A 21,845-nucleotide genomic window follows, 5' to 3' on the forward strand; every position below is an offset into this window, starting at 1 on the left:
TATTTTTTTTTGTTTTTTTATTAAAATTTTTTTAATAGTGAGACATCATGAGGTACAGTTGCAGACCCACACATTTCTGTGCTTGGGTTTCAATTATACAATAATCAAATACCATCCCTCCACCAGTGCCCACTTCCTACCACCACACATCCCAGTATCCCTCCCATCCCCCGTACCCCCATCCCACCCTGACTCTGTGGCAGGGCATTCCCCTCTGTTCTCTCTCTCCTTTTGGGTGTTGTGGTTTGCAAAAGAAACATTGAGTGGCAATCATGTTTGGTCTATAGTCTACTTTCAGCATGCTTCTCCCTTCCTGGGAGGGTTCTCCCAACACCTTTATTTGGTGTTCCCCTCTTTATCTGAACTCCCTTTTCCCTAGTATGTGTGGTTGTCCTCCAAGTCATGGAGTAGAATTCCTGGTACTAATCTCGGCCATTCTTGGGTGTTTGTTACTTTATGTTCACCAGATGAATGCAATCTTTCTGTGTCTATCCCTTTCTTTCTGAGTCATTTCGCTTAACATGATACTTTCCATGTAGTACCACTTGTATGTGAATTTCGTGACTTCGTCTTTTCTAATAGCTGCATAGTACTTCATTGTTTAAATGTACCAAAGTTTCTTTAACCAGTCATCTGTTCTCGGGCACTCAGGTTTTTTCCAGATTCTGGCTATTTTAAAGAGTGCTGTAATAAACAGGCAATTGCAGATGTCACTTCGACTATACTTTTTTGCCTCTCTGGGATATATTCCCAGGAGTGGTATTGCTGGATCAAATGGGAGCTCAATTTCTAATTTTTTGAGAGTCAACCATACTGTTTTCCAAAAGGGCTGAACCAGTCGGCATTCCCACCAACAGTGAAGGAGTGTCCCTTTCTCGCCACATCCTCACCAGCACCAGTTGCTTTTGTTCTTATGGATATGGGCCAGTCTCTGTGGTGTGAAGTGATATCTCATTGTGGTTTTGATCTGCATCTCCCTGATGATTAATGATGTGGAACATTTTCTCTTGTGTCTTTTAGCCATTCGGATTTCTTCTTTGTCAAAGTTTCTATTCATTTCATCTCCCCATTTTTTGATGGGGTTGAATGTTTTCTTTTTGTGGAGTTGAACCAGTATTTTGTATATCCTTGAAATTAACCCCTTATCAGATGTGTAGTTGGCGAATATCCTTTCCCATTCTGTAGACTGTCTTTGTATTTTGGTCACTGTTTCTTTTGAGGTGCAGAAGCTTCTTAGTTTAAGATAGTCCCATTTGTCTATCTCTGTTTTCACTTGCTTGGCCAGCAGTGTGACATCTTTGAAGATACCATTAGCTTCTATATCATGAAGGGTTTTGCCAACTTTTTCCTCAATGTACCTTATAGATTCCGGTCTGATGTTGAGGTCTTTAATCTACTTAGATCTTACTTTTGTACATGGGGTTAGGCAGAGATCTGAGCCCATTTTTTTTGCATGTAGCCGTCCAGTTTTGCCAGCATAATTTGTTAAAGAGGCTTTCCCTGCTCTACTTCACTTTTCTTGCCCCCTTATCGAAGATTAGATGCTCGTATGCTTGGGGGGAGATGTCAGTATATTCAACCCTGTTCCATTGGTCTACAGGTATGCCTTTGTTTTTGATGGGGTTTGATGTTTTCTTCTTGTGGAGTTCAACCAGTATTATGTATATCCTTGATATCAACCCCTTATTGGATGGATATCGGGTGAATATCTTTCCCAATTCTGCAGATTTTTTTGTATTTTGGACACTGTATATTTTTTGGTGCAGAAGCTTCTTAGTTTAATATTGTCTCATTTGTTTATCTCTGTTTCCACTTGGTTAGTCAGTGGCATGTCATCTTTGAAGAAATCATTAACCTCAATATTGTGGAGGGTTTTGCCGAACTTGTCTTCAGTTTACCTTATGGATTCTGGTCTGATGTTGAGGTCATTAATTCATTTGCATCTGACTTTTGTGCATGGTGTTAAGTCGAGGTCTAAGCCCATTTTTTGCATGTAGTTGTCCGGTTATGCCAGCACCATTTAAAGAGGTTTTTCTTGCTCCAAATTTTCTGCTCTCTTATCAAAGATTAAATGTTCATACATTTGGGGTTGTGTGTAAGGATATTCACCCTATTCCATTGGTCTGTAGCTCTGCCTTTGTTCCAGTACCATTCTGTTTTATTGTTACTGCTTTGTATTAGTTTGAGGTTGAGGAGGGTAATGCCTCCCATCATCTTTTCCCCAAGAATTGCTTTAGCTATTTGTGAGCATTTGTTGTTCCAAATGAATTTTAGGAGTGCTTGATCCATTTCTTAGAAGAAATTCATGGGTATTCTTTTAGGGATCGCATTGAATCTGTGTAGTGCCTTAGGGAGTATTGCCATTTTGACAATGTTAATTCTTCCTATCCAAGGCAGGGGATACGTTTTTATTTCCTCATATACACTTTCATTTCATGGAATAATTTAAAAAGGAAAACACCCATAAGCACAACAAACCCTTACAGAAATATAGCACAACACCTCATGACAATAATCTCTCTCAATGGTCTAAATGCACTAATCACTAGACAAAGAATGGCATAATAGATCCAGAAACTGAAACCAACATTCTGCTGCCTACAAGAAACTTATCTGAATAGTCAGAGCAAACACAGACTCAAAGTTAAAGGATAGAAAACAAACCTGCAAGCAAAAAAGTCTCTCAAAAAAGCTGGGTTGGCCATATTAGTATCCCACAACATAGATTTAGGTTGAAAAATATTAGAAGGTACAGAAAAGGCCTTTTCCTATTTATCAATAGATATGTAAACAGGGAGAAATCACATTCTGAAATGTATATGTACATAATGAGGGACCAGCTAAACACTTGAAACAACTGCCAACAGATTTTAAGGAGGACATTGCCAGCACTACATTGATAGTCAGAGACTTCAACATCGCCTTTAATCTCCCAAGGCTGAGCCAAGAAGACTTGGAATACTTGAATAGACCCATTCATATCAAGGAAATCAAAACTGTAATCAAAGTCTTCCCCAAAATAGAAGCCCAGGCCCAGATGGATTCACTAGGGAATTCTGCCAAACATTTAAAGAATACCTGTTGCCAGTTCTCCTCAAGCTTTTCCAGGAAAGTGAATAACAGGAACTCTCCCAAACAGTTTCTATGAAGCCCATATCTCCCTAATAACAAAAGCAAACAAAGACACCACTAACAAAGAAAACCACAGGCCAATATCTCTGATGAACACAGATGCAAAGATCCTCAACAAAATATTAGCAAATAGAATCCAACAACTCATCAAAAAATCATACACCACGACCAAGTGGGATTCATACTGGGGATGCAAGTATGATTTAACATTCAGAAATCAGTCAACGTAATCTATCATATTAACAAAAGTCAAGATAAAAACCATATGATCCCATCAATAGATGCAGGGAAAGCATTTGACAAGATCCAACACCTGTTCATGATGAAAACTCTCACTTAAATGAGCTCAGAAGGAACTTTCCTCAAGATAGTCAAAGCCATCTACAACAAACCTATGGCAAGCATTATCCTCAATGGGGAAAAACTAAGGGCCTTCCCTCTAAGATCAGGGACAAGACAAGGATGCCCATTCTCAGCACTTCTGTTCAATATAGTACTGGAAGTGCTTGCAGTAGCAGTTAGGCAAGAAAAAGATATTAAGAGCATCCAGATAGGAAGGGAAGAAATCAAGCTCTCATTATTTGCATGATATGATACTATATCTAGAGAATCCTAATGCCTCTACCAAGAAACTCCTAGAGACAATACACTTGTGCAGTAAAGTCACTGGCTATAAAATAAATATCATAATTAGAAAAATGATAGTAAATTAAGGAAATTTAATACCAATATGGAGCTTGTGTTTAGATCCTGATGTTTAGAAAAAAATCTGAAAATGATAAAATGTTAACAAAAATATACATCATAAATACAAAATCAAAAATCACTACAATAAAAATGTTTTGTTGGATACTCTGGGGGAATGAAAAGTTGAATTAGAGGTGACATAGGGACAATGCCAAGAGAATCTGGGGCACTTTGGTTGTGGTGAAGATGAGGTCATTGCAGATCAAAATGATAAACATTAACACTAATTAATGAACACTATGTTACCGAAAATATTATAATAATTTTAAAATAAACTAGTAAATGTTACTTTTGAAGAAAAATGTATAGGAAGCAACTATTGATGAGAAATTGAAGAAAATCCATGGTATACCGTGGGTGTGTGTGTAAATTATGTTTAGAAACAAATATGGAGCTACTTTTAAAAATAATTTGAATACAATATTTTACAATAATACTACTGCTGGATATTTATATGAAACAAAACATTAAAAGAATCTTCCCCTTATATTTAAAGCAGGGGGTAAATATTTTCAATAGTCAAAATGCAGAATCTACATGTCCCTCAACAAGGGACATGATTAAGAATGTATGTATAAGCTATGCTCAATGGACTTAGTAGCTTAAAAATATCATGCATTTTGAGGCAAACACTGAGATGATTAGGATAAATGAAAAAACAAAGCATAGACAAGTATACTGGATGATTAACTCATAAACAACCAAAGCAAACTAAATGACTAAAAGAAAACTAAAAGAAAAAAAATAAAGAAACCATGGTGGTTATTTGAGGAAAATGGGCAGGACTTCTACATCAAAATATAAATCATTATTAATAAAAATAGAAGAGGGGGCCAGAAAAATAGTACAGTAGATAGGGCATTTGCACTCTATGAAGTCAACAGAGGTTCAATCTCCAGTACCATATACTGGTCCCTTCCAGGCATGATACCTGAGCAGAGTCAGGTAAGCCCTGAGCATCACCTGGTGAGTGATGCTAGGATCTGCCTACTGCTACTTCATCCACAGTTGAGGATTCTGCTTTTAGGCTCACTGCTTATTAGTGGTGTCCATGTGTAAAAATGTCTGTAGCTAGTCCTTTGCTCATTTAAGTTCTCTAGTCAGCTTTATGATTTGTCTTGTGCAAGGAGGAGGTCCTGGAAAAATATCTGATGTTCCTTCTCTCTTCCCCTGGGATTATATATACACCATGATCTTGGTGGCCTTTGGTTAAGGTCAAGTGGTTAGAGAAGATCAGTGGATTCTTAGCATTTTCCTCTCAGTAGGGTCTTCTCTAGATAATGTGTCTTCTTGTAGCTTTTCTTAATTTTTCCCTGTGGCAAGGTTTGATGGTGGGAAGTTCTCTCACTCCAGTATCTACTTCAACATTTTCTAAGACCATCTTTCCCATATTTGATTTTGTTTGATTTTGTATGTTCTCTTGTTCTGCTTTTCTATATCTTACATATGTGTGATACATTATGTAGTATTTGTATTTCCTTCTGACTTATTTTGTTTAGAATTTTTTCTCACCTTCTATCCATGTCGTAGCAAAAGTTCAGATGTTTATCTTTTTTGATTGTTTAGTCATATTCTACTGTTTCTATATATCATATCTTCTTTATGTGTCATTTTATATTTGATTTGTTTACATATATTTGCTATTGCAAACTGTGTCACAATAAACAGAATGCATATAGCTTTTGCAAATTGGTGTTTTCAAGTCCTTTGGATAGGTACTTATGGTATAAAACTCCTGGATCATATTAAAGGCCCCTGGATCATATAAAAGATGCATTCTAATAAAAATTATATTTAGTAATACCCAGTCTATTTTCCATAGAGGTTAAATCTCTCCTTTCAATGGTTTAAAAAGTTTTCTTTACTTTGCACCCTGCCATCATTCAGTGATTATAGAAATTTTTGATTCAGAATTTTCAGTTTAAAGCAGCATGTTGTTGTTTTAATTTGCCAATCTTATATTATGGTTTATAATGCAAAAATATTTTAACTTTGTTTGGTCAAATTCATTCCTATTTTATAAAAAAAGGCTGAAGCAATAATAAATAAGTAGGGAGTACATGCACATAGCATGGGTTTGATCCCTGGCACCACATATGGTGCCCCAAGTCTGCCAGGAGTGATCCCCCTAGCACACAGCCAGAAGTAGACCCTGAGCATTGTTGGGTGTGAACAAAATTTTTTTTTCATTCTCTTTGGTGTGATTTTAATTGGATTTTCCTTGATATCTCTTTTTATTTCTTTGCTATTTGTATTTCTAAATAAACATTTTGCATTCAGAGTTGTATTATTCTCATAACAATATAAATTTGCTATTTCTAATATTTTTAAGTTTTTTGTATTGTTAAGATTTTCTATATGTTAAGATATTACTAAAAATAGTGATACTTCTCCTCCTCATCCCTTATTATACTATTAAATATTTTAATAAGGAATTTGGTAAGTATGGCAAGGAATTACAGCCTATTTTAAATAATGAGTATTGCAAGTAAACTTTTTAAAGTACATAAAACCATTCTTGCTTGGTTGGATAAGTCCTACTTGATTATGGTATATGATACTACTTTTGAATTCAGTTTGTTAATATGGTTTTAGGATGTTTGAATTTGTATATATCAGAAATGTTAAACTGTATTTTCTTTTTCTTGTATCTGATTTTGTTTGTTTGCTTGTTCTTTGTTTTGGTTCGATTTTGGGCTACACTAGATGATGCTTGTAGTTACTCCTGGCTCTACACCCAGGAATTACCCCTGGCAGTGTTTGGGGGGGACCATATGACTAGGAACAAACCCAGGTCAGCTGAGTGCAAGGCAAGCACCCCACCCACTGTACTATCTCTCCAGCCCCTCTTGTCTCTGGTTTTGATATCAGGTGAATGTCAGCCTAGTGAAATAAATTTGATAATGGTCTCTGTTCTTTCAGGTCTTGAGACTCTTTGTATCTTTTGTATTACTTTATAGTTTTAAACTTTTGTATGAATATATATCGAAATATTAATGTTATAATTAATAGTGTTTAAAATGTTTAAACAGTTTCTGAGTACTGTTCATTTATATCTAATAGATAATTTGTTTTTCAGTATAGTCATATGGGTTCTGATGTTGCTGTTGTCACTGAAAAAATTTTCCAGCTAGTTGGAATAATGAATGCTGTAAGTGTTCGTTTTTTTTTTTTAAGAAAGTTTGCATTTGCTTTTATATTTTCTTACAACACCATGTGGATAAATATGTTATGTGTAACCAGACACATTTTGTGGCCCTTTTGAATTTTATAAAATCTAACTGATAATTTTAGTTTTAGAAAGCATTTGCTTTATTTTCTTGTATACTTTTTGAAAGATATAATTGAATAACATTGTTATAACAGTTTCAAACTTGAAAATAGTAACTTTACAAAAGTTAAATAAGATGAATCTCTAAAGCTTAACATTTATCCACTAATCCAATGTTTTTTGTAATTTATTATTTTTTAAATATATTATTGAATTAATTTTTGCAAGTAAACATCCTGGAAATGTATGTATACTCCAGTAAATTCTCCACTAAAAGTCCAGTTCTATTCTTTGCCATATTATTTGTCCTCTCTTCCATTTCACTCAACCCCCTCTGCTCTCTTTCTTGTAATCACTAACTGGTCTTATGTTTCAAATGCTTGTTTTTGGTTTGTTTCTCTATCTTTAGTAAAGGTGTTAAGCCTTATTACAGTCTTTATCCATACCAGGTTTCTTTATTTTTTCTTGACTCTAAGGTCTACATTCAGGGATTACTCCTGAGATCTGTGCTTGAGGTTAACTCTGGGCACTGCTCAGGGGACTTTGTAGGAACTGACTTTCATCGCATGCAGTCTTTCATCTTAAGCATACTATCTCTTTGGCTCTGTGCTTTGCTTATTATCTTAAGAATAATATCCTCCGGGTCATCAGTGTTGTTTTAAATGGAAGAAGCTTTTAATCAAAGAACAGTGTGTGTGTGTGTGTGTGTGTGTGTGTGTGTGTGTATGTGCATGCATGCACACATGAGTGTGTGTGCTAACATTTTTTTATCCATTTGTCAACCTATGCGTACTTCAGTAATTTTAAGTTATTGACTATTGCAAATGCTGCAAAAAAATGGGAACGGATATATCTTTTTTATATAGTTTTGCATTTGTTCAGGTAGATAATAAGTGGGATAACAGAATTGCGTGCATTTTCTATTGATATTTTTGGATAATTTTCTATATTGTATTCTACAGTAGATGCACCAATATGCTTGTCCACCAGTAATGGATAAGGTTTATTTCTCTTAAGTTCCTGCTCAACAGTATTTCTTGTCTTTTGGATAATAGTTATTCTCGTATGTGAGATGATATTGTATTTTTGTTTCAATTTCTATTTCCCTAATGGCAAGAGATATTTTTAGTTTTAAAATTAATTCATTACACATAGGGCTGGAGCTATAGCACAGCGGTAGGGCGTTTGCCTTGCACGCAGCCAACATGGCCAACCCGAGTTCGATTCCTCCGCCCCTCTCGGAGAGCCCGGCAAGCTACCGAGAGTATTGGATATGCCAGACACAGTAACAACAAAGTCTCCAATGGAGACGTTACTGGGCCCACTCGAGCAAATCGATGATCAACGGGAGGGCCTTTACCTTTACATATTTTCAATTCATTTTCACATGGTGTTAGATAATAATTTAGTATTCTTTACACTTATATGTACAATTTTTTTCTGATGCTACTAAAGAGATGCTTCATGCTATGTTTTATACTTGTGGCTTACTTTTTGTACAGTCATTATGCATATACAATTACTTGAATCACTGCAGGATATTGGTTCGTCCTTTCAGCCTTGCCACAGGAAGCTTAGGTTTATTGGGTTATTCCCATAGTACTTCCATTCCTCTGTGTTTATTTATAAGCTCTTTCTTTTTTATTATTAGTGAAACACCATGAGGTTCAGTTGTAGATTTAAAAATTTTGTGCTTGGTTTTCAGTTACACAATGACTGAGTACCCATCCCTCCACCAGTGCCCATTCTCCACCATCAGTGATCCTAGTAGCCCTCCAAACCCCCACCCCATCACCCCCACCCCACCCCAACCTCTATAGCAGGACATTCCATTTTGCTCACTCTTTACTTTAGGGTGTTGTAGTTTGCAAAAGAGGTATTGAGTGGCCATCGTGTTTGATCTATAGTCAACTTTTAGCATGCATTTAAAATCCCGAGCAAGTCCTCCAAACATCCTTTACTTGGTGTTCCCTTCTCTATCTGAGCTGCCTTTTCCCCAAGCCTGTGTTGCTGGCTTCCAAGCCCTGGAATTGACCTCCTGGTATTTCTCTCAATTATTCTTGTTGTTGGATTCCCATTCTGTTACTTTATATTCTCCAGATGTCTGCAGTTTTTCTATGCCTGTCCCTCTCGTTCAGGGTCATTTCACTTAACATGATACTTTCCATATAGAACCAATTGTATGTAAATTTCATGACTTCATTCTTTTTAACAGCTGCATAGTATTCCATTGCGTAGATGTACCAGAGTTTCTTTAACCAGTCATCTGCTCTCGGGAACTAAGGTTTTTTCCAAATTTTGGCTATTGTGAACAGTGCAGCAATGAACATACAAGTGCAGATGTTATTGTGACTGCACTTTTTTGCCTCTCCGGGATATTCCCAGGAGTGGTATTGCTGGGTCAAATGGGAGCTCAATTTCTAATTTTTTGAGAATTGTCCATACCGTTTTCCAAAAGGGATGAATCAATTGGCATTCCCACCAGCAGTGAAGGAGGGTCCCTTTCTCGCCACATCTGCGCCAACACCCATTCCTTTTGTTCTTTTGGATGTGGGTCAGTCTCTTTGGTGTGAGATGATATCTCATAGTTGTTTTGATCTGTATCTCACTTATGATTAGGGCTGTAGAGCATTTTATGTGCCATTCAGATTTCTTCAATGAGACAGTTTCTGTTCATTTCATCGCCCCATTTTTTGATGGGGTTGGATGTTTTCTTCTTGTAGAGTTCAACCAGTGCCTTATATATCCTTGATATAAACCCCTTAGCTGATGGGTATTGAGTGATTATCCTTTCCCATTCTGTACATTGTCTTTGTATTCTGGTCACTGTATCTTTTGCGGTGCAGAAGCTTCTGTTTATCTCTGTTTTCACTTGCTTGGCCAGTGTTGTGTCATCTTTGAAGATACCATTAACTTCAATGTTGTGGAGGGTTTTGCCAACCTTGTCTTCAGTGTACCTTAGGGATTCCTGTCTGATGTTGAGTTCTTTAATCCATTTTGATCTTACTTTTGTACATGGTGTTAGGTAGAGATCTGAGCCCATTTTTTTGCTTATAGTTCTCCAGTTTTGCCAGCACAATTTGTTAAAGAGGCTTTCCTTGACCACTTCACATTGCTTGCTCCCTTATCAAATATTAGATAATCATATGTTTGGGGGAGATGTCAGTATATTCAACCATGTTCCACTGGTCAGCAGCGCTGTCTTTGTTCCAGTACCATGCTGTTTTAATTATTATTGCTTTGTAGTAGAGTTTGAGGTTGGGGAGGTTGATTCCTCCCATTTTCTTTTCCCCAAGAATTGCTTTAGCAATTTGGTGGTGCTTATTGTTCCATGTGAATTTCAGAAGTGTTTGTTCCATTTCCTTGAAGAATGTCATGGGTCATTATAGGGATCACATTGATTTTGTACAATTCTTTGGGGAGTATTGCAATTTTAAAAGGTAAGGTAAAGATAAAGGCCCTCCCGTTGATCGTCGATTTGCTCGAGCAGGCCCAGTAACGTCTCCATTGGAGACTTTGTTGTTACTGTGTTTGGCATATCGAATACTCTCGGTAGCTTGCCGGGCTCTCCGAGAGGGGCGGAGGAATCGAACTTGGGTCGGCCATGTTGGCCGCTTGTAAGGCGAACACCCTACCGCTGTGCTATGTTAATTCTCCCGATCCTTGAGTAGGGGATACCTTTCCGTTTCCTCATGTCCTCTTTCATTTCCTGAAGTAGCGTTTTGTAGTTTTCTTTGTTCAGGTCTTTTATGTCATTAGTTACGCTGATTCCTAGGTATTTGATTTTCTGGAGTACAATTGTGAAAGGATTGTTTTTTTTTTTTCATGTCAATTTCTTCTCTCTCATTATTTGAGTATAGGAAAGCCATGGAGTTTTGCGTATTGATTTTAAAGCCTGTAACTTTACTATACAAGTCTACTGTTTCTAGGAGTTTCTTTGTGGAGGTTTTAGAGTTCTGTAGTATCATATCATCTGCAAATAGCGGGAGCTTGATTTCTTTGTTTCCTACCTGAAAGCCCTTAATATCTTTTTCTTGCCTATCCACTATTGCAAGTACTTCCAGTACTATATTGAACAGCAGTGGAGAGAGTGGGCATCCTTGTCTTCTCCCTGATCTTAGAGGGAAGGTTCTTAGATTTTCCCCATTGAGGATGATGCTTGCTGTAGGCTTGTGGTAGATGGCTTTAACTATTTTGAGGAAAGTCCCTCCTATACCCATTTTGGTGAGGGTTTTCATCATAAATGGGTGCTGGAACTTGTAAAATGTTTTCTCTGCACCTAATGATATGATCATACGGTTTTTATCTTTTCTTTTGTTGATATGATGAATTATGTTTAATTGATTTCCGAATGTTAAACCATTGTTGCATCCCCGTGATGAATCCCAATTGGTCATGGTGTATGATCTTTTTGATGAGTTGTTGAATTCTATTTGCTATTATTTTGTTGAGAATCTTTGCATCCATGTTCATCAGGGATATCGGCCTGTAGTTTTCTTTTCTTATGGTGTCTTTGTTTCCTTTCGGTATTAGGGAGATATGAGCTTCATAGAAACTGGGAGATTTTCTGTTTCTTCAATTTCCAGGAAAAGTTTGAGAAGAACTGGCAATATGTTCTCTTTAAATGTTTGGAAAAATTTGGTAGTGAGTTCATCTAGACCTGGGCTTTTGTTTTTGGGAAGACTTTTGATTACAGTTTCAATTTTCTTGATAGTAATAGGACTACTCAGGTATTCTAGATCTTCTTGATTCAGCCTTGGGAGATTATAGGAATCCAGGAATTTATCCATTTCTTCTAGATTTCTTGTTTCATGGCATACAGACTTTCAAAGTAGTCTCTGAAGATCTTTTGAACTTCTTTGGTTTCTGTTGTGATATCCCCCTTCTCATTTCTGATTCGGTTTTTTTTGGGGTTCTCTCTCTCTCTTTTGTGAATCTTGCTAGTGGTTTATTTATCTTGTTTATAACAACATGCGATAAGTTCCTCTATTTTTTGGTCTTGATTTCTTTCAACGTTGTCTTAACAATTTTTGGTGTTAGATAGTGGTCTAGTCTTGATACTTTGCATGTGGAAGTCTATACAGTTTTCTGGTACCATTTGTTGAAATGACAAATGAAAGGACTGTTGAACCAAACATAGGTCCTGAACAGAAATGATTTGGAAGAACATGACTTCAATGCCAGTGTACCCATAAATTTATTGGTATGTTCCACATAGACTGGAGTCCTAGCAAGAAGAAAAACAGAAAATATTCTATAATACACAATTCTTTCCCAACACTCGTCCCCAATACTGACTTTCATCAGTCATTCTCACCTTAGATGAAGCTCTCAAGCACTTCTCTCCCCTTTCTGTTTAATGTGCTCAGTCAGGAAACACCTCAAGTGGGCCCTATACTGTAGTTTGTGTTGGTTATTGATGTATAATCATTGGCTAGGTCTCATCTAGAGCTATGGAACTCTCAATGACCTGAACCTCTGGATATGCCTTTTTAGAACATAAAGAAATAAACCATAAGTAAATCATTGCATCAGTTATACCTCTTGATAATAATTTTTATATCTTAATTTAATTGTTGGAATGAAATTAAAGCACTTGACATAAGGCTGATTAACTGTAAGATTTTCAAAATATTATTACCTGTTTTATATGTAATGTTTTTAAATTACTAACTTGTTTTGTGAGATTCAGTCCAAAATTAGCTTCAGATGTTTAATTTTATAAACAGTATGCTTTTGTATTAATTGATAAATTCCTAACCATATCTAAACATGATATTCGAATATATTTTTGTATTTATTCTATTTTAGATATTTACTTCATTTAATCTCACAATACTGCTATCTTCAGTGGAGCTTTGGATAGATGAAAACAAAATTCCAGTAGGTGGAGATGCTAATGAGTTAATGCACAGATTTTTAAAATGGAAAAAATCTTACCTTGTTCTGCGTCCACATGATGTGGCCTTTTTACTTGTGTAAGCATATCTTGCCATTATTAAGCTTACTTCCTAAGCTATTAAAGTGACTCAATTTTAGATAATTTTAAAACATTAGAAAAATTATCTAGTAAACATTTTGCATGTATGACATATATGACATTAATGCAAATATTATTTCATAGTACAGCTATTTTAGTCAATCATATTTTTCATATTTTTTATTGAATCACCATGAGATACACAGTTACGTTATTCATGATTGAGTTTCAGTCATACAGTGTTCCAACACCCATCCCGTCACATATATATGTATATAAATGTATATATATATATATAGATTTTCTACCACCAATATCCCCAGTTTCCCTCCACTACCACCCACCTCCACCTCCACCTCTCTCTCCCTGTCTTTCTCTCTCTCTCCTCCACCACTCTCTGGGAATTATAGATTGCAATAAAAGTATTTAAATATTATCATATATGCCCCTGGCTACTTTAATATTTTTAAAAGTAGCCAGATTTATTTAGGACCAACAGATTAGGGAAAATAGTAAGGTGCATCCAAAACTAGTTTGAACTTGGGAACCACATATGGCCATCCAAGTACCTACAGTCATGATCCTTAAGTGCAGTGGCACGAGTAACCCCTGAGCAGATGGGTGTGACCCTCTCCCAAGAAATCATTGTTAATAATTTTACTTTGTTATATCAATTAAATTAAAACATTTATGAATTTGACTTTGGAGTGTAATATTGCAAAACAAAACTTTTCTCAGGAAAATATTGGTTATGCATAACTATTTTAAATTTTAGTATATATATATGTATGTATACATACATACATATATATTTCATTTTTGGCCACACCCTGTACTACTCAGGCCTTATTCCTTGCTTTTGAAAAAGCATCAGTTCTGGCAATGCTAAGGGGCCATTTGGGATTCTGGGAATAGAACCCAAGTTTGCTGCATGCAAGAATAATGCCCTACTCACTATACTATCTCTCCAGCTCCTTAATTTTATTATTTTTAATTAAATCTATCATTATATTGTTTATCTTTAAACTTAAGTTACAGAGAAAAGCCAGATTATGTTGGTGCAACCTTTGAAGGAAAGATATGTGATGGACAATATGGAGGCGGTGTTGCACTGGTATGGTACAATTTAATTTCTTTAGCTATTTAGGTAAAGGCCCTACGCGGGTAGGGCATTCGCCTTACAAGCGGCCAGCATGGCCAACCCGAGTTCGATTCCTCCGCCCCTCTTGGAGAGCCTGGCAAGCTACTGAGAGTATTCGATATGCCAGACACAGTAACAACAAAGTCTCCAAGGGAGACGTTACTGGGCCCGCTCGAGCAAATCGACGATCAACGGGAGGGCCTTTACTTTTAGGGCCTTACTTTTAGCTATTTAGAGTGTTATTACAGGTTATAAGATTAAATGTGTTTATATATTATTCATAAGTGAGTTAAAATATGTGTAATAACTGCATGGATTTTTGTTAGTTCCTGCAACTGGTAGAAATGTCAGAATTACACGTTTTTCAGTGAATTTATTGCATATATGTGGAGCGATAGCACAGTGGTAGGGTGTTTGCCTTGCATGCGGCCAACCTGGCCAACCCGGGTTCAATTCCTCTGCCCCTCTCGGAGAGCCTGGCAAGCTACTGAGAGAATCTTTGCCTGCACAGCAAAGCCTGGCAAGCTCCCCGTGACGTATTCGATATGCCAGACACAGTAACAACAAGTCTCACAATGGAGATATTACTGGACCCGCTCGAGCAAATCGATAAACGATGGGAGGACAATGACAGTGCAGTGCATGTTTACATATATTACATATATTACTCTTATAAAATATTACATTTCATTTTTATATGTTTTTCAGGAACATATATTGAGACACTGTGATTTTTTTTTACTATGTTTCTTAATCTAGCAGAGAACTAACATATGCATCACGAGTGAGTGTCATACGCAATGCATCATGATAGGATGTTTCTCCTGTCCTTCAAAGTAATCCTTTTAATGCATCTTACAAACTGGTTTCAAGGCTATGAATTCCCTAAACTATTGCCTGTCCATGAAGTTCTGAATAGTTCCTTCTTCAAATCTGAGTGATAATCTAGCTGGATATAATGTTTATTATTACTATTATTACCCTTTCAAAATATTCACAGCATAAATTTTTAAAATTTTATTTTCATAAAGTTGTTCACAGTAATTGATTACATTCAATATTTCAACACCAATCCCACAACCATTACACCCTTCTACCACCATTATTTCAAATTTTCCTACCACCACTCAAGCCTGCCCCAAAGGCAGATACTAAATAATTTATCTTGTATTACTTGTTATGAATAATTGACTAAAAATGATTCAAAAACATTTTCTTACAGGACAATGTGTGAAAATTGTTATATCTTATCTTGGAACCATTAAGCCTCTGTATTGGAGATCACTAACATCTTGTTTGATAGATATACACATATATATGTGCAAAAAAGAAATATATATAGATATATTTCTTTTTTTATCAAGATTGGTTGTCTTCTACCTTACACTCATCAAATGCATTGTTCTATCCTGGTGTATCAGTGGCAAAACATATGAGACGTTGCTCCAGGAATTGTAAACTTTTGCATAGGGTGCTAGAACCAGAGTTAAATTTTTTAACTGGATGGTGATTTGGGGACCTGGAGACATATCTGCAGCATGAGGTGTTCATTTCATTGCTCTCTTTTGAGATTTTTTTGTTGTTCTCTTTTGAGATTTATTTACCACTGCAACACTAAAATTCATGAGATTTTCACAGGTAGAAAAATCATCATTTAGGGAAAAAAAAGTAGAGAAGTGTTCACTCTTTCTAAAGATAGCCTACTACAGAGAAGAAAATGAAACTACTGCTTACTTAAAAGTGTATGCCAATGAACAAAGAACAATGGTTTCTGCAGTGAGAGTAAAAATCAGTAACTATTTTCTGTATACTATTCTTATTATTATCAGCACTTAATAGGGAAAAAAAATCACTTCCTGACCATTTGTGGTAGAAATCAGCAGTAACCTATGCAAATCGGTGGGAAATTCAAAAGAAAACAAGTCTTGCTTTCCCATTTGATTTTTAAGCTCATAATCTTCTCTAACAGCACTCTGAAATAAAATCTATAAATATAAAAATAAAATTATTTGTTTTCACTACTACACTTTTTTATAGTTTATAGTGTAAAAATTATAGAATACAATCCTCTAATTGATAATCTAGATATCTTCAGGATGAGTAGAAGCAAGGAAAGATCTAACGATAAAGTTTTGGTTCTTTGCAAGTGTAGGAACTTACCCACTTACCAGTCCTGCCTCTAGAACTTACCAGTCCTGCCTCTAGTCCACTCAAACACAAGGACTACACAAGTTTTCTATTCATGGTTTTTATATGTGGAGTATTACCAGCTACATTGCCAGTTCATCTAATTTCATGCTGAATTATCAAATTTTTAAAAAAGAAAGGACACTATACAATTTCTATACAATACAGACTTCAGAGAACAAAATATTTAGACTGTTATAACGCAAGAATTTCAAACAACTTAAAGGCAGAAAAGACAATACTTTTTTTCTTGGAATTGTTTTGGCTATTCAGGAAGTTCTATAATTTAGTAGACTTAGTTTCATAGGAATTTGATGAAGTTCATGTTTAATGTGTATAGTGCTTTGGATAGAATGGTCATTCTAACAACATTTAAATTCTTGAAATCTATCGGCATAGAATATGTTACTGGTATTCTCAATATACTGATATTCTCTTTTTATTTGAATAAGAACTGGTAGTTTTGAATACATAATTTTATCATGCTTTGTTAAGTCAAAATACTTCACATTTATTAGTTTTCTATATATATAATCATGTCATTTGCTAATAATTGAAGTTTAACTTCTTTTCCAGTTTTAATTTCTTTATTTTTCCTGAGTGATTTCTATGCTGAAGACTTCCAAAGCTATACTTAATAATATATTGAACAATAGTGGGGCAAGTTTTTCTTTTCTAAATTTGATCTCAGAAAAAGCTTTCCAAATTTTGTTGTTTAATTTTATACTGGCTTATAATTTTTGTTTAAATTTAAAAACTCATGATTGGTCTGTTCTGGTTTAATGTCAGAAGTTTGTATGGTTCAAAAAATGCATCAATTCTCCTACTTCCTCAAGTTTTGTGGCATAAAATTGTTTGTCACCCCTTCCGAATTTTTATAGTTCTGAAGTTCATGTTGTAGTTTCCCCTTTCATATCTAATCTATTTGGGTAGTTTCTTCTTTTTTTTTTCTCATGGGCCTAGCTTGTCCATCTTGTTTAGTCTTTTGAAAAGCAATATCCTTATTTAATTTACCCTGTGAAATATTTTTTGATTTCTATGTAGAAATAGACGCCTACTATAATTTTATTCATTTCCTTCTGCTTACTTTGGGATTGATTTGTTCTAGTTTACAAGACTGTATGACTGGGCTGGAGCGATAGCACAGTGGGTAGGGCGTTCGCCTTACAAGCGGCCAACATGGCCGACCAGAGTTCGATTCCTCCGCCCCTCTTGGAGAGCCCGGCAAGCTACCGAGAGTATTCGATATGCCAGACACAGTAACAACAGTATGACTAGGTCACTGATTTTTTTTTTCCTGACATAATACTTTATTTCAGTGAACTTGCCTTTTATTAATATTTTTGCTGTGTCCTATAGGTCCTGATCATTTGTATCTGGATAGTGTTTTTTCTGAAGAATTTTTGTTTGTTTGGGGTCAAGGCGGTGGTGGTAAAGGCTTGCTCTAGCTCTGTGCTCAGGGATCACTTCTGGCAAAGCTTCAGAAGACCATATGAGGTTCCAGAGATCAATTCTAAAGAATTTTTTAATCTCTTTTGAAATTAAATTTGACATACTTTATATTTTTCTGTCACACTATAAAGTTATAGTAATAAAAATTATGTGGTGCTGGACAAAAGATAAACCAATGTGGTAGAATCGAAGCCCAGAAATAAACCACATATTGATATACAATTAGCCTGTGACAAAAGTTCTGGGTTCATATGTGGAGAAAGACAAGACTCTTCAAAAAATGCAGTTGGAAAAACAAGATAGTCTCATGAAAATATAAAAAAAATAGAAGCTTACTTTGTAAAATTCACAAAAGTTAATTCAAAGATCTTGAGGTTAGATAAGAATACATAAAACATATTGAGGCAAACATAAGCAGAACTTTCCAGGACATTCATCTCAGAAATGTCTTCTGTGATTTGATTTCACTGGCAAAGATAACAAAAATAAGCTATTGGGACAATGTCAAATTCACTATTTTTGCATGATAAAAGAATATTTGACTCAAATAAAAGCAACATTTATTAATGGAATAAACTGTGCATTATTGTCAGAGAAACAGCTAATAGTCAAAACATATACAGCATTTACAAAGTTCACCAATAACAACACAGTAATCTCATTAAAATTAGAGAATACATAAATAGGCTCTTCCATTAAGATGGCATTTAATGGCTAGTAGGCATATAAAAACATTCATCGTTACTTGTTATCAGAAGAATATAAATCAAAATGACAATTATATATTATTTCATACCAGTGAGAATGGAGTATATCAGAATAGCTGGAAACAACTACTGTTAGTAGAAAATCATCTGGTTCAGTCTAGATGGAAAAAACATGGAGATTCATCACTGTATCACTGTATCACTGTCATCCTGTTGTTCATCGATTTACTCTAGCGGGCTACTGTGAACAGTACTGAAATGAACATATCAGTGCAAGTGTTTTTTCTAAAAAGTGTTTGAACCACTGAGGTAGATACCAGAAGTAGAATGTCTGTTTCATATAGAAACTCACAGTTCCTAGAAGTAGTCATAGTGTTTTCCAAAAATGTTGGACCAGCCACCATTCTGAACAGCAGCGAATGAGGGCCCCTTTTCCCCAACACTTGTATTATTATTATTATTATTATTATTATTATTATTATTAAAAGGTAAAGGTAAAGGCCCTCCCGTTGATTGTCGATTTGCTCGAGCGGGCCCAGTAACGTCTCCATTGGAGACTTTGTTGTTACTGTGTCTGGCATATCGAATACGTCACGGGGAGCTTGCCAGGCTCTGCCGTGCGGGCGAGATATTCTCGGTAGCTTGCGGGGCTCTCCGAGAGGGGCGGAGGAATCGAACTCGGGTCGGCCATGTTGGCCGCTTGTAAGGCAAACGCCATACCCGCTGTGCTATAGCTCCAGCCCATTATTATTATTATTATTATTATTATTATTATTATTTATTGTTTTATTGGGGGCTGGAGCGATAGCACAGCAGTAGGGTGTTTGCCTTGCATGCAGCCAACATGGCAACCCGAGTTCGATTCCTCCGCCCCGGCAAGCTACCGAGAGTATCTCACCCACATGGCAAAACCTGGCAAGCTCCCCATGGCGTATTCGATATGCCAAACACAGTAACAACAAGTCTCATGATGGAGACATTACTGGACCTGCTAGAGGAAATCGATGAACAATGGGAGGACCGTGACCGTGATTGTTTGTTTTGGGGCCACACATGGCAGTACTCAGAGATTATTCCTGGCTTTGCATTTAAGAGATCACTTCTGGTAGGATCAGGTGACCATAAAATATTTGCATTTTTTTCCCTTATTGGTTGGGAATTCGGGAACAACATTCAGATGAAACAGCTGAACACTGTTTAACTTAATTGTTAGTCTTCATTGCAGGAAATATTTAACACTATTATGTTTATTCCAGGTTGTGATATTCTCTGTTTAAGGTAAAGAAACTTGATTCAATGCTAATTTCATATTTTTCAAGCATACTATATATAATTTGGTGGGTTTGGAGCCATACCCACCAATGCTCAGAGTTACTTCTGGCTCTCCACTCAGGAATGATTCCTAGCAGTGCTCAGGAGACCAGGAATCAAACTGGATCAGCTGCATGCAAGGCAAGCACCTTACCCACTGTAATATCTCTCTAGGCCCATGTTTTTAATCCTGCCTTTATGAATTTCAAAGAAAATTAACCTCAATAAACTTTTAAAGGACTTGAGCGATAGATAGCACATTGGTAGGGCGTTTGCCTTGCACGTGGCCTACACGGTCGACCCGAGTTTGATACCTCCACCCCTCTCAGAGAGCCCGGCAAGCTACGAAGAATATCTCACCCGCATGGCAAAGCCTGGCAATACCCGTGATGTATTCAATATGCCAAACACAGTAAGAACAAGTCTCACGATGGAGACGTTACTGGGCCCACTAGAGAAAATCAATAAACAACAGGAGGACAGTGACAGTGACAAATTTTTAAAGTCTCTGTCTAAATATCCTTATTAGCACATTTTTTTCCTTATCACTGATTGTTTTTGCTTTTTTTTTCCAAATCTTTTATTTATTTTTTTTAATTTTTTTTAATAGTGAGGCACCATGAGGTACAGTTGCTTATTAGCACATTTAATGACTGTTATACATATATATTTTTCTATTGCAAACTTGTTAACACTTTCATTTAAGCTAAAATTTGTTACATGGTATGTAGATATGTTAATGAAGTCATAATCAAACTCTTAGCTAGCTGTACTTTTGGTAAAACTGACAAGTTGATAGCAAAACATATTTGAGAAAAGTGGAGATTAATTTGTTCACAGACAAAATATAGTCACACACAAACACAAGCACATATACACACACGAATGGATGAATTAAATATGTTTAAAATAAAGTTTAAATCTTAAACTTCACATGTTTTATCATAGTCAAAATGTGCTATAGTAAAAATAATTTAGAAAATAAAAATGAGAGGGCATTTGAATTATATTAGTCAAGTTTTAATAACTGTGGAAAGTCACCTTTTATTATCAATTTGCGGCCGTGCGACATCTTACTATCTAGTTCTTACTCTTGGAGAACCCAGCTGGCTACCAAGAGTATCCTGCCTGCACTGCAGAGTCTGGCAAACTCCCCGTGGCGTATTTGATATGCCAAAACCCAGTAACAATGATGGGTCTCATTCCCCTGACCCTGAAAGAGCCTTGAATGTGGCACTTTCTGAAATCTCAGGTCTAGGATGAAGGAGACATTACTGGTGCCTGCTCGAGGAAATAGATGAACAAGAGAATGACAGTGATACAGTGATACAATCACAATCACGATCACGACCATCCTGTTGTTCGTCGATTGCCTTGAGCAGGCCCCAATAATGTCTCCTTCGTCCTAGCCCTGAGATTTTTTAAAAAGTGCCATATTAAAGGCTCTTTCAGGGTTAGGAGAATGAGATCCATCATTGTTACTGGTATTTGACATATTGGGTACACGATGGGGAGTTTGCCAGACTCTGCGGTGTGGTTAAAGAGTACATCTACACAATGGTACATCTACACAATGGAGTACTATGCAGCTGTTAGAAAAGATAAGTCATGATATTTACATACAAGTGGTACTACATGTAAAGTATCATGCTAAGCGAAATGAGTCAGAAAGATCGGTTGCCATAGTTCTTAACACCTCAAAAAAAAAGGGAGGGGGGTACAATCATGATACTTGGATGCCCGCGGGGTAAACTGCAAAGCTACCCCAGCATCCAAATGGGACAGTCCAGAAAGCCTAAAAGCATGATCATGATGCAAGCCATTATGACTTAAGAGACAGTACTCCCAGGGGGAAGGGAGAACTAAACCAGCCTGAAGACCTTGTTTGGGATTTATGATAGTGATACAATAATATAA

General features: G+C 36.2%; 1 protein-coding gene across 1 annotated transcript in view; it reads left to right on the top strand.

Moving 5' to 3' along the window:
- Positions 1-21,845, top strand: part of ADAM2 (ADAM metallopeptidase domain 2) — an 89,724-nt gene that overhangs the window by 22,030 nt on the left and 45,849 nt on the right. Inside the window, exons 7-9 of the mRNA XM_056116659.1 lie at positions 6,959-7,030; positions 12,962-13,128; positions 14,163-14,244. Of these exons, the coding sequence (XP_055972634.1) occupies positions 6,959-7,030; positions 12,962-13,128; positions 14,163-14,244 (321 nt within the window). The remainder of the gene's footprint in view (positions 1-6,958; positions 7,031-12,961; positions 13,129-14,162; positions 14,245-21,845) is intronic.

This window comes from Sorex fumeus, unplaced genomic scaffold (assembly GCF_029834395.1).
Source record: "Sorex fumeus unplaced genomic scaffold, SorFum_2.1 ptg000033l, whole genome shotgun sequence".
In the NCBI taxonomy this organism is placed as follows: Eukaryota; Metazoa; Chordata; class Mammalia; order Eulipotyphla; family Soricidae; genus Sorex; species Sorex fumeus.